At 42.0% G+C, this 13,532-nt stretch overlaps 1 protein-coding gene across 2 annotated transcripts in view; it reads right to left on the bottom strand.

The window, feature by feature from the left end:
- Positions 1 to 704: 704 nt before the first annotated feature.
- The window catches only part of sacs (sacsin molecular chaperone), a 29,809-nt gene continuing 16,981 nt past the window's right edge, over positions 705 to 13,532 (bottom strand). For both annotated transcript variants that reach the window (XM_023813766.2, XM_023813767.2), the window contains one exon: positions 705 to 13,530. In XM_023813766.2, the coding sequence (XP_023669534.2) occupies positions 1,976 to 13,530 (11,555 nt within the window). In that variant the 3' untranslated portion in view covers positions 705 to 1,975. The remainder of the gene's footprint in view (positions 13,531 to 13,532) is intronic.

Genomic DNA, 13,532 nt, shown 5'->3' with positions numbered 1-13,532 from the left:
GTGATAGATCAGTGACTCATCCTAGCCAACCCCCCATGACCCTGAATAGGGTAAGTATTTCCAGAAGATGTATGGTGATATTAACAAAGGACGTTGATTACTGACTGTTTTGTCATGTGTTTTAAGTTTATGAAACTTTATTGATGCCATGGGAAAGTCTTTGTTTACTTACTTCATTTGGCTCCCCATGACACAATGATAGGTGAGAGCAAGTTGGGCAGAAACAGGCAGCCGCCTGCAGTGGCACGCATGGGGGTGGGGGTTAAGGGCCTTCCTCAAGGACCCACAGATGCAACTATTCTGCCAAGGCTGGGCTTGAACCAGCAACCTTCTGATGACAGGCACAGAGGCTTAGCCCACTGAGCCACACACAACCTTTCAGCTAAACACCTCTCTACATGCTATAAAGTATTCCTGATTCAATAGCTAATCTATTTCCACTACCTATTTCTATATTCAGCCTACTGAATTATATTTCACAGTAATTAAACTGCGAAGAGTGACTAATATTTTTGTCAAACATTACCAAGCATTAAAGGGGGTTCTGACGACTACAGCACTATGTACATCAGCAGGAAAACCCATTGCTGAGAGGAAAGGCCATACTCGGATTTTTCGAGTCTGCCAGCACTGAAGAATTAATAAGAATTAATCAGACTTCTAAATAAAAATACACACATTACACAAGAAAAATAACAGCCCACTTCATTGCCAGTGTTTAATATTGTAGTCCCAATAAACATTCATTGAAAATGTACTAAATTAAAATACAACAATAAGGACAGTCGGTTCAAAATGAGCACCATATGTGTATGTCAGATAACCTGCATGTTTGATTATAATGACGAAGATTGCAGCAGAACTTAAGAATCAGCTTAAACACAGCATAGGATGCTGCATTGTAGAAAAGATGAAATACTGTATTCCAGTTTGTTTCACAGGCCAAGATAGATCTACCCCAAACTACACAAACCTGCTAACATTTTGCATAAACAATCTATTTCCCACTTAATTTGGTCATCTGGTTTTAGCATAATATCCCAATGTGAGCACTCAAAGATCGCTCGTTCTCACAGAGACGTATGCGAGACTATGGTATAAAGTTACAGTATATTATTTAGTATTATGCGATTGTGCTCCAGTAGAGACGACACTGAAGAAATACATTTCCCGGGCGACAAAGAAACAAGTAAGCTGGATGCCAGAAGGTCAACAAACTTGTAACAAATGAACATTGAAAATGAAAAATAAACACAGTATATGAGTAACCTTGTGACATTCATAACTGTGTTTCATACGCAAATTCTCCCAGACTTGAGACACAGGAGTGCAAGTGCAAAAAAAGTGTTTTGAGAAAGTGCTTTATCTGATTCATTTACAAGTGATAAAATATGGTACACAGACATTACAACATATCAAGACCCTTAGAACCAAAACAAGTAAAACAACAGAAACCAACCTATATATAAAAAAACAACATATTTATTCAGTTGGTTTGTATTCATGTCCTGCCAATACAATTCCTGCCTTTTGATGGTAAGAAATCTACAGACGACCGATGTTTTATGACAGGAAAATGCATTTTTATAAAATTTGAAAGTAAAAAAAGCAGCATATTTATATTTATATTCAAGAGGAAAAAATATATCATGGGACTTTGGTTTAAAAAAAGTATTGCTGGGCTTCTCGTATGTACAGCGATCTAACTAGAAGATTAACTGTGATTTTTAAAAGGTAAAGTCTCAGTAACTCATTGTCAGGTTCAGACAGCTTCGTTTCACATGAAGCAGCCATATACTTAAATACTGTACCAATATCAATACTGCATATCTAAGCTGCCAGCTGTATACATGTTTTTGCCTTGACACGACGATATATTTATCAACATTGCACACAGCCGCTAGGTTTCTATTGGCTAGGGAATCTATGCACACGGTCGTATTTAATTGGACAGTTACATTTACAGGAAAATGAGTTATATTTTTTGTTGCACAAAAGTCTCGAGTTTTATGATGATACGTGCTGTGCATTCCATCACTCTCATAGCCACCTCGGATGTGTATCTGTCATTGGGGATCTGGGGGAAAGGCAGGAGGTCGGGATAGCGAGTTCTCAAACTGTCCACACCGTAACCCTCCAGAATCTGCACATCCTTAGCGAGCCCTGCAAGCTGCGAGCTGTACTCCTCCACCTTCTGCGCCAGGGCCGTGGGTTTCACGTCCTTGTCGGACTTCCCTCGGACGGCGTAGTCCGCTGCTATCAAAGCTAACTTAGTCGCCAGGTAGCACTTGAAGCACACCCACTCGTTGGCGTTTTTGTGGAGGTCGTTCCTTGCTGCAGAGAAGTTGGCCCTTGCTTGCCTTAGCCACCTCCGCGCCTCCACAGGGTTCCCCACGGATTTGAAGGATGGCGGCACAAAATAACGGTTAGAATGCGATGAGCCCGCAAAGGTTGGGTACTGCTCCCGGAACTGCTGCCTCTCAGATTTATGGCTTGTAGCTTCCTGGTTCCACGACGTGTAGAACCTTTGGAATGAAAACTTTTCAGACTGGAAGCGAGTGGAAGACGTCGAGAAAGGCCTCCTGGATGCTCGGTCTGCAGTCTGTTCTGCCAGGGACTGCTTCTCCATTCTGCTAATCTCATTCTGCAAGTGCTTAAAGACTTCAGTAGCTATTTCCAGATTATCTGCATTTTTGTCTGGATGCCACTTCAGGTAGAGTCTCCTTATAATCTTCTTTCGTTCAGATTCTGGCAGTTTCCAAGCTTGCTCTATCACTAAGGTCACTTCTTTCAGTATTTCTGGTAATGCACTCACTCTTAAATTTTTGGGGCATTGCTTCGAAGGTAGAGCTCTATGATTATCCTTTCCAGGAAAAAGATGAGGTCCTAATCGTGGACTGGAAGGAGGACATTCTGAGGGGCTTGTAGGTGTGGATGGGGCACTGTCTCGGATGTGAGTGCTTTCATCTTGTCTGGAGAATTTATACAAATCAAGGGAACTCACAATTTTGTATTCACTGTATCCAATATCAATCTGGAAGCATTTCCCCAGGAAACTTGAGTTATCTTCCTCTTCTCTTTCCACCTCTTGAACTATGATGGCATAGGTATAGGTTGGTTGGTAGGAGCCATACATGTCTCCTCCCTCAGAATCAACAAGGTATCCCACATACTCTCCGGGGTAAAACACATTCATGGGATCCATGAGTAGAATATGGTGTATTTCTGCAGGTATAGGTGTTCCTGGAAGAGGAAGCTCAAGTTTTGAGGGTTCAGTGGAGTCATACTTGACACCCAGGTTGTCCAGCTTCTCTGTGATGCGATAGATGTCATTGCACCCCAGCATAGCAATGAGATATGAGGTGTCAGATATTAAATTGTCGGTTGCAGATTTAAGTGTCATAGCCAGTGCTAACAGGAAGTTGATGTCTTTGCTGTCAGAGTGCTGAATGTAGAGATGGATCACTGCTGTGCCATATCTTTTTAGAAAGGCCAAAGTTTCACTTTTGCTGTTTGGAATAGGGCTGCTACCTTTCACACGCAGTGTTGTCTGCAATTTTTCAAAGCAAGAAACTTTTAAACCCTCACAAAGAGCCTTGCATAAGCGAATGGCTTTTTCCTCATTCACTAGGAATGCATTGTCATTTTCATGCTTCATTATGCGAATTAGCCCTGTGATAAACTGTTCTGAGGACAGAAGCAACTGCAGACGACCCTGAAGAGAACAAAGAGCTCCAAACTGGCACATTTTTGGACACTCTTCATCCAGCTGTTCCTCTAAAATGCTACTCAGAAGTCTGGGTCGAAGCTTCTGGGGTAGCAACATAATTAGTTTGGTATGGAAAGCATGGTCTTTACCAAGGTAACACTGACTCATGTCTACAAGCATTTGTACCCCAACATTACCCTGGATTCTGCTTTTATAGTGCGGGGCATCATCAAAAACTAAAACAGTTGATTTCGCTAGTCTGCCATCATGGCTAGGCAGATAAAAAGTCAAATCTCTGAGGCTTTCCAAGTCTTTGCGAACCTGCACTGGATCGTTTTGAAGACTTTTAAATAGTCCTGAAACAGCTCTCTTCACTGTCCTCATTTCATTTGGGTCGAGCTGCTTACCTTCTGAATTTCTGTAAATGCGGTAAAGGACTTCCAAATATTGTTTTGTTGATACGATGTCTTCAGTCCCCAGAAGTTTAAACAGCTGATGAAACGTGCCAAGTTCTAAAGGAAGTTTGTACAGGTAGGGCTTGAAATCTGATTCATGGTCTAGATTTATAACGACTTCCTCTGGTTTTAGAAGTTTCCATCCCTCCTCAACCATGACAAAAGATACGCCTCGTAGCTGAAATCTAAACTCCCTCTTATCTGCATTTAAAAACTCATAAGTGCATCTGAGGACTTTGTTTCTTGTTTTCACCACGTCATCATCTAGGTTTGATATATTACAGATATTCTTGCAGTTGCTTATCACTTTATCCAATGGTGGATCCAAGTTGACATTTAACATAGTCAAAACTAGATCAAGTTGCTCTTGGCCCACATGCGTACTGCCTTCTTGGTCTTTTATGCTAGCTGGAGTGGCTTTTTCTGGAAGAATGGGGCAAGATGTCCAGAGCAGTTGGATTATATCAGTTTGCTTGAACTTCGGGTTTACCTGAGACCCATTGAAGCGAATTAGAGGGAGAGTGCCACTCATCTCTTGGTGTTGAGCATGAAGCTTAACAAGTTCAGCAGGAGCACGTTCTGGGCACAAAAATGGTATCATCGACAATTCTTTGAGAAAGGTGCCCCCAAAAAGATCAGTTCTTTCATTGAAAATGTGAACGAGGAGAACATCAACCATGGTTTGTGTTTTTTCTTTATTCCAGTTCTCAGTCTGAGCCTTGATGCTGATCTCTTTTGCAAACTGCAGTACCTGCTGTTGGGAAACAACATACTTCAATCCAATGTTCCTAAGAAATGTGATCCACGAGGGAAGAAATGATGTCCCATTCTTTGGCTTTGATGCTTGTTCAATTTTCTTGAAGAAATCAGTGGGTATAAAGGATTTTGCAGGAAGCATTACCTCAAAAACCTTCACAGTTTGATCATAGAATGCTTTTGCTGATTTCAGTCTGTTTGTCGAGTCATATATGAATGACAGACTTTCCAGTTTTTCATACAACTGGTCTTTAATCCCACAAGGCTCCTCCATGCTCAGAAGTCTTTCTTTCAGGTATATCAGATGCTCAATTTTTGCATCATGGGACAAGCTGTCAAATTTTGGCAGGAGATGCTTCAAGTAGACTTCTAAATCATCAATGGGTATACACCCAAGGAAACTATGGAGTTCCCTCAATTGTGGGTTATCAACCAGAAAAGCAGAGGATGTTGTGTGTGCCCATTTTTCCATATCTGCGGATGGGATGCTTTTTGTGAGGACATAGCAGGCCCCAAAGTTGGAGACACTGATGAATCTACCACTAACTGATTTGTAACATGGGAGCAATTTCAGACTCTGTACATCCTCTGGTGACAAGTTTATTAAATTGCAGTTGAAGTACAAAAGAAGTGCTTCAAAGTCTTTGTCAGTCAAGCCACTTGTTTTGAAGGCAGATGTCTGAATCATGTACTCCAAAGCTTTCAGGATGCTAGAGGGATTTTCTATGTTTGCTGTATGTTGTGCCAAAAGTGGCACCACAGGATTCTCCTTGGAGCAGATTTTGTTCACTGCCAGCTGAATACATCCTCCTTTCATGAGAGTGTGAAAGACTTTGTCATTCTGGGCATTTGGAAATATTGCTACATGGATCAAACTTAAAGGCAACAGAACATCATACTCAGGTACCACAAGCTTATTGGTGGACACCATAAATTTGATCCCAGGTAGCAAAGCCCAGTCCTTCAAAATGTCCAGAACAGTTTCAAATTTAGGTTTCATGTCTGTCTGATCATCTCTGATGCCAATATTTTCACTGATGAAGTGCCATACACTTTTCAGCCAGGATTCACTGGCATAGTTGTCTCGCCACTTCACAGACGTTCTTGTTCGATACTCACGAGGCAGGACGGCTCCCAGCAATTCCCCAAAACTGCTGATGTCAAAGACTTTTGCCACATTGTATTTCATGAGAACGCTGGTATATCTCATGTACATTGTGTTCATGAACTGCTCTTTTCTGGAAGAAATGAGCTCATGGTGTGTTGTTAAAAACTTTGGTCGTTTCGATTCAAAAACCTGCAGCATGTTGTCCATTGTTATCAGCAGGGGTAGCCCCTCTATTCTGATTTCATTTTCCTCAACATCCTTGAAGCAATAGTCAACTAGAAGTTTGAGGCTGTGGAAAAGTTTGAAATTGGATTGTTGAAGCCGACAGGGCAGCTTTCCCACCTGGCAGGTTGAGTCTGGGGATGAAAATGTCAGAAGGAAGTTGCGTACATCTTCTGGGGTCACATAGCTCACTGGAATCCCTGCATCCTGTAGGCAGAAGTACAAGCTGCTGGTCTCATCGCAGCTATAGACTAAGTTAAATCCAATATCCAAGAGCAAAGCCTTCAGCCTGTACACATTTTCAGCAATTGTTTTTCTTGTGCTTATGTTGTATTCTGTGTTTTTCAAATGCTGCAGTTCATCTTGAAGAAGGTTGTCAAAGTATGCTCTGCCCTTATTTGCAGTAGATGTGTTAACCCAGGAGATGTATATTGCTGAGTGCATGTCTGTGTTGTCAAGATGCGGGGCCCTTACAACAGGTAGAAGACGCTTTAGGTCAGCATGAATGCAGTTGTAGACGGCTTTGACAAGACAATACCAGTCTGGTTGAATTTCAATCCTATTGACAGGAAAGAAGAACAAAAACTTCCTGAGAGTGTCTTTGACAACATGAATAGGTGTACCTTGCAACACAGTCATAGTGGGATCTGGTCCTGGAAAGAACCGTCTCTTCAGCTGAATCAGCAGTTCCACATATGCAGGTGCGATCAAAGTAGTCATTAGATTGTTGTTCCAGTCACTTCTGACGCCAACACCATTGTCATCTCTCCATAGGTTTCTTCTGGCAGAATCCAAAGCAAAATGCCCATTGACATGAAATGGGAGACCTGTTTCTAATGAAAGAGGTAGGAAGCAGAAAGCTCTGTGTGGTTTTTTGTAGTTATGGCTGATACACGCAGCTACCCCACCACGTGGAAAGAGGGTTATGTCCTCATTCTTATGTGCTGAGATTACACTCTTGGAAACTTTCTCAATATTGGAGAAACCAGATCGGTTGCAAACCAGCCATGTTGTTAAATTTCCATCTGAGTCTTCTATGTCCATTGTGTAAGTTATCTGCTGGACAGGGATTTGAGTCAGCTGTTTTTTCTTCAGCACACTGTCTACAACAGATGCATGAAACTGCTTTCGCTTTAAACGATCTCCATCAGTAATTTTAGCTGTAACTGAGTACAGAACTCTTAGGTCTCCTGTACTCATGTCTATTTCACAGATGGAAATTTTCTCCATGTGATTCAAGAACATAAGAAGTTCAGCTCCATCTGTTCTCAGCTTATCAAGCAGATTTTGTACCATTCTGTCTGAGGCGGGAACCGTGCTGATCTCCGAGATCTTGGCCATGTCTGTTGTGCGTATTGGAAACCGAAACATTGTGGAGCGTTCCAGCTTGAAGTGAGCTCCCAAGTACAAACTTAAAACATCAGAAAACTGAGTCCTAAAATCAGAGTCCAAGTCTCTAAACATCCTTCCAGGACTAACAGAAGTTGCACCTGGAGCGTAACGAGCATGGGGGTCAAATATGCAAAGAATGTCATTATTTGAAATGAAAGAGGGGCAGTCGGTAATGTGATAAACCGAGTTGAATCCTATTCCATACTGTCCAGTTTTTCCTGGATTGGCTTCCTTTGTCCCTCGGCCAAGGTTCTGTATTCCTCGCACATCATCTTCGGTGAACGGCTGATTATTGTAGACGCAAAGGGAAGGTCCCTGCATGGGAATCCATCGGTCATCAAAGATTCTGTCTGTGGAATGGCTCCTTGGATCAAACACGAAATAAATTTCTGTAGCTTTAGCATCATCTGCATTTTGAAGAAGCTCTTTCAGCATTTCCTTTTCTGATGGGTAAGCGTTGAGGATACTTTTAATCCTGCTCGTAAGCTTCTCTTTCTGCCCAAACTCGCTTCCCAGGGTTGTGAAGCATATGTTTGACGCGTACCTCTCCAAGGCCTTGTGTCGTTTTGGCACAGCTCCTAATTTCACTGCCACCTCTCTGGGAATGTCAGCATGGCAATATTTCACTGTTGAGTCTCTGACCTTAATCCAAGGACAGTCATTGTAACACAGAGACTTTGATGGCTGCAGTGTTAAACTGGTATCTGGCAAGAGTATTTCTCCATAGGTGCTTTGACAGTATTCTTGATTTTTGTCTCTTATCAAACTCCATATGCCTTCACTGATTATTCTACGACACAGCTGAAAATTGTCCTCTGACAGTGGCTTCCTTCCACATTCCTTTTTCACAATTTCGAGAACTGCTGCAAAATTCTCAATGGTAAAGTTTGACAGAACCCCTACATTCTCAAAAAGCTCACGGCAGCTATTTCGGTACTTATTCGGAAGCTGGTATAAATGAGGGGCCGAGTCAAAATTCAGGTGGAAAGCCACTTTTGATGGCTCAACATATGTGTTTTCCACAAGGATGGAGTTGAACGTTCCGAGCTGTTTTACAATTTGTTTCTTCCCAGCATCATTTTGCAACATCTCTTCATGTAGATACTTATAGCATGCATTGGTTATGTTTTCTTGATACAATGTCACACCATCAAATGATTTAGAGAGCTCCTTTAGCTGGCTGATTACAAGTTCAACTGTTGGCTTTTTTATCAGTCCCAGAAAGTCTTTTACAGCTAATGTGATTGGGCCACATCCTTTGAAAGATGGTGAGTTCTCATTGAGGATTGGTTTCATCAAGCAGACAGTGTCCTGGTGGTCAGTAGTGTACAGATCAGTGGCAGCAAACATAGCTGAAGGCAGAAAATTGTTTCCATACCACGGAAGTGAAAAACCAGCTGGCTTGGTCAAAAATGGAAGGAAGCGAATGCTTTGAAGCTTTCCCAAGTGTTCACTAGATTTTGTGTCTCGAAGTTTTAGTTTTTCATCAACCAGACTCAACAATATACTGCTTCGCAGACATGCCGCTGAGTGGTCACTTTCATTCAGGATTGCCACTGATTCAGCACGTTCAATGAGGTCTTCCCAAGAAAGATCATCCTTTACCATTCCCAGCTGCACCAATTTGACTAAACATACTGGGTTTAAGTAGTCTTTTGATGTTCCCTCTGGGAATCTCCCATCATCATTATTGTACAGCTTAGCTACTCTCCCATCTGGATGTATAAGTCGGGAAGGGAGAACAAGCTGCTGAGACTGACCAGAGCATGGAATGCATGGAGTTTCTTTTAGGATGCTTGAAAATTCATCCAGTTTTTCATTGAGAACATAGAGCATTAGAGGGTCACGGAGTGCTTTATCAATGTCCTGAATGTGTGGGAAAAACACATCTGAGAAGAACTGTTTTTCCGTCAAGGTATTCTCCATAAGCTTACCCTTGCAGCCAGCGTCATCAAAGCCTTCCTTAACCCAGTCTGGCAAATCAACTGCACAGAGATCCTGGGAACCACTCTTCCGGAGGTATTTTAAGAATATTTTGAAGGCAGCAGGACCAATGTCAGGCCTGCAGAGCAGGGAGTCATCCAGAAACCTTACATACTTAATTGAAACCCAGATTTTGCCATCCGAGAACAACTTTGCATGGTCACCCTCACCACCCTTAGCTATTTCCTGGTATACTCCTTGACTGATCAATGCAAAGTCATCATGAACAAGGCTTGGATCAGGCCATGCTGCATAGTAATTGTATTTGACCAGTTCTCCACTTTCTGCCATGGAACGCATCATGCTGAGAGCTGCTAAGTATGCTTTGACAATCACGTGCCGCATGAAAACTGAGTTCCAGTTTCCTTTTGTGTCCGTTTTCCAGATTTCTTTACGATTTGATGTTACAGCAAAACAGCCATTAATGTGCACAGGTAATCCTGTTTTGATCCTTAGAGGTAAATAGCAAAAGATCTCTCCAATTGGGGTAGGATTCGTCTTCACTGTCCATGTTCGATTCTCGCCCTCTGAAAGCAATACTGCAACACCCCCACATGGGACAAGTCCAAGGCGTTTTCCACTTTCACTCAGTGAGAATTTGAGGGCTTCGCTCACATCCATACATGAACAAATCAACCAATTAGTGAGGTCAACTGCTTTTTGAGGCATTTCATCTGCAAGCCTTTTGATTTGACCACCTTTGGCAGCGGTCTCAAAGTAGGAAGATGGATCATCATCTGGACCCCTGAAGAGTGGTGAATGGAGATCAACGATACGTCGAAACACATTGTGGAACTCTTCAACCACAATCCTTATGATGCTGCCAGATTTAGGGATGTCAGCAGGTACTCTGTTAGTGCTTGCGACCTTTTTCATGACTTTTGCTGCTGCTTTTAAGATGCTTAAAGGTCCATATGATGCCTTAGATGACCAGACACTTTTGTTGATAGTGACAACATCTTGTGCAGTTGCAGGGTTGGGTTCTTCATATTTCAGGTACTTCAGGACCATGGAGCCAACATGTTGTGTGAAAAGGATGAGACGGTGTCCGCAAATACTGAACTCATCAACGAGTGAATAAATATCTGTAGTGTTGTAATAAACACTACTGATTTCACTCACTGATGCTTCTTGCTCTGTTCTAAAGGGAAGTCTAAATAGAGTCCCATTATACTTGTATGGTGACTCTTGGGAAAGAGGTAGCTGACAGTTGAAAACATTGAGGAATGGTTTGAACTGATTTGGAAACTTCCTTAATCGTTTTTGCTGTTTACTCCAATTGATCTTGATTCCAGGGTTTGATTTGTCCCTAATATGTTTGCTAATGTGGTTGATGTTAGGATCAAACATGATCATGAACTCCCTGCTCATGATTATGGGGATGTCAGTCACATGGTAGACCGAGTTAAAGCCAAGTCCAAATTTCCCTACTTTGTCAGCCTCACATCTCTTCATTGACCCTCCTAGTCTGGTGATGTTTAGAAAATCAGTATCTGAGAAGACAGAGTTGTTGAATGACCACAATGAAGGCCCATGGCTCACAGTCATGCCAGGGTCAAGCAGGTTCTCTCTTATGTCAAGATTTTTCCGCATGTCAATCAGAAAGCTGCATTCTGTGGCATTAGCATCATCTGCGTTCTGTAGTAGCTCTTTGAAGATATCAGAGACTGATGGGTACTCCTCTAAAATGTTTTTAATCCTCACAGTAAGAGGTTCTCGCTGGCCTGATTGTTCAAATCCAAGGTTTTCTGGATTTATCAGTCTTGTACTCAAACATGGTACTTTCAGCCATTCAGCAGTCTTCATTGGAATGTCATCGTGCACTAAAATGATAGGTTCTGACACGTCTTCAAGCAAGTCATTTAGGTCATCAACTTTGATGTCACAGTAGCTGCATTCATGTATTGGTTTCATTGCTAGTTTGCTTGGGACTTTGTAGTTGAGTATGGGCACATACATGTCAATATCTACAGCAATCTGGCTGCTGTATAGCCATCGCAGTATGTTTATCAGAAGAAGAAGATTGTGTTTACTTTCATCTTTTGTCATTTCCTTTTCAGACCTTTGTCTGATAGTGTTGATCACCTCAAACACGTGACTTGGGACAACTTCTTCAACTGAGCCACAATACTGAAACAGTCCTTGAAACTTTGTCATAGTTTTTGGTAAGGAGTACAAGTAAGGCTGCAAATCTAGTTCAGGAATGGGTCTTAAGACTGTCTGACTGGGGGAAGAGAATGTTTTTCCAGTCCAGACCCAATCAAATGGCAGTGATTTCATTGCCTCTCTGGCCTCTTCAAGATGTGCTTGCATGAAATCATAAATTTCAAAAAGTATCTGCTGAAACTGATACCAGTCTTCTGTAGTAAATGCTTGAGACCTGTGCCAGTCATTTACTGCTTTTAAATGTTGCAGAACTTGATCTACCTGAGGGTCTGTTGATAACTTTAGAGCCTTCTTCATTCCTGCAGATGTACGCTCCACAAGAGCAACTGAGGAACCTACCAAAACAGCATAAGATATATCACACATCTCCAAAAATGAACAAATGTTGTAGGAATCTCCCATCCAAGCCAATGATTTTGGGTAATTTAAGGGTCGATCTTTACAGACTGCCACCCATTTTAGCTTCTGAAGTAAAGTCTGAGCTTCTGAAGACTTTACTAACTTGGTCTGCTTGTTTAGAATTGTTAGCAATGTTTTAGATTTCTTCATTAAGGGCTCCCAGTCTGGCTCTTTACTGCTACATAAAACTTCAATTCTATGTGCTATTTGGATCACGTCTTTTTCAGTGAGCTGAACTTCATTTTTAAGTCCCAATTGTCTAAGAGAATGGAGGATATCAGGGGATGAAGTATATGTACTTGGAGGAAACCTAGTCTTCTCTTCCATGTAAAAAAGGTCCTGTAAAATTTCAAGCTCTGGATCAAAGAGGTCTGTGGCTGAAACAGGCTGTTCTTCATTAGCATAAATGAACTTCAGAGAGGAAAGGCAATGAATTACCGAAGGATCCTCATTTTTCAAAAACAACAAATGCTTGAGCACCCAGAGCATAATTTGGGCAACTTCTTCTTTGGAGTAAAACCCCTTCTCAATGTCTTGAACAATCACCTTTGAACACTCTGCACTTTTCAGCTGCTCAATATTCAGCATTTTTATCAGACGGATGGTGGCCTCATCACTACTGTCAATCACACTGAAGGACAACTGGACATCTGATGGAACTTTGGCCTTGTGATGCAAAGCTTTGGCTCCCCTTAATGCTATGAACATTGGTGTGCCTTTCGCAGTACAGGGCCCTATTTTTTCAAAGATTGCAAGGTCCTGAAGAATACGTTTTTCTTTCTCTGTAACATCTGATAAGCCAGCTAAGAAGCTTCTTAGTGCAACCTTCTGCTTGTCAGTGAAAGATGAAACTTGGCTGGCCAACTTCTGTGTTGAGGATCTATCCATTATTTGAAGTAACAAGCTGGGACATGACTGGTGGATATAGTTTTTTAGAAGGGGGTGTTGCAAACACGGATCAACCTTTTTCATAACGACTCCACCCAGCTTTTTCATGATCTCTTGCAGGCTCTCTGAAATCGGAGCCTCTTCCTCATCTACAAGAATGATAGGGGAAGGAGTTTTGAGGCGTAGGAGCTCTACAGAGACCATGTTGTCCTCCAGTGGTACAATCGGAATCAAAGGCATCTCTTCCAAAATACTAAGGTCGTCGGGAAAGTTGATGTAAAGATGTTTCCACACCATCTTTAACCAGGGAAGGACAGGATGTTTCTTCTCTCGATTCCCCGGGTTCCACTCAACACTAAAATCTCTAGAGGGCCATACAGTCATGAGAATCTCCTTGATAAGACGAGCAGATCGCTCTGGTGTAAGTTCTTGCACCTGGGTACATGGTCTTCCT

The sequence above is a fragment of the Paramormyrops kingsleyae genome, chromosome 17, assembly GCF_048594095.1.
Source record: "Paramormyrops kingsleyae isolate MSU_618 chromosome 17, PKINGS_0.4, whole genome shotgun sequence".
NCBI classification, from domain to species: domain Eukaryota; kingdom Metazoa; phylum Chordata; class Actinopteri; order Osteoglossiformes; family Mormyridae; genus Paramormyrops; species Paramormyrops kingsleyae.
The sequence above is the reverse complement of the archived record's forward strand: the minus strand, read 5'-3'. Positions and strand labels throughout refer to the sequence as shown.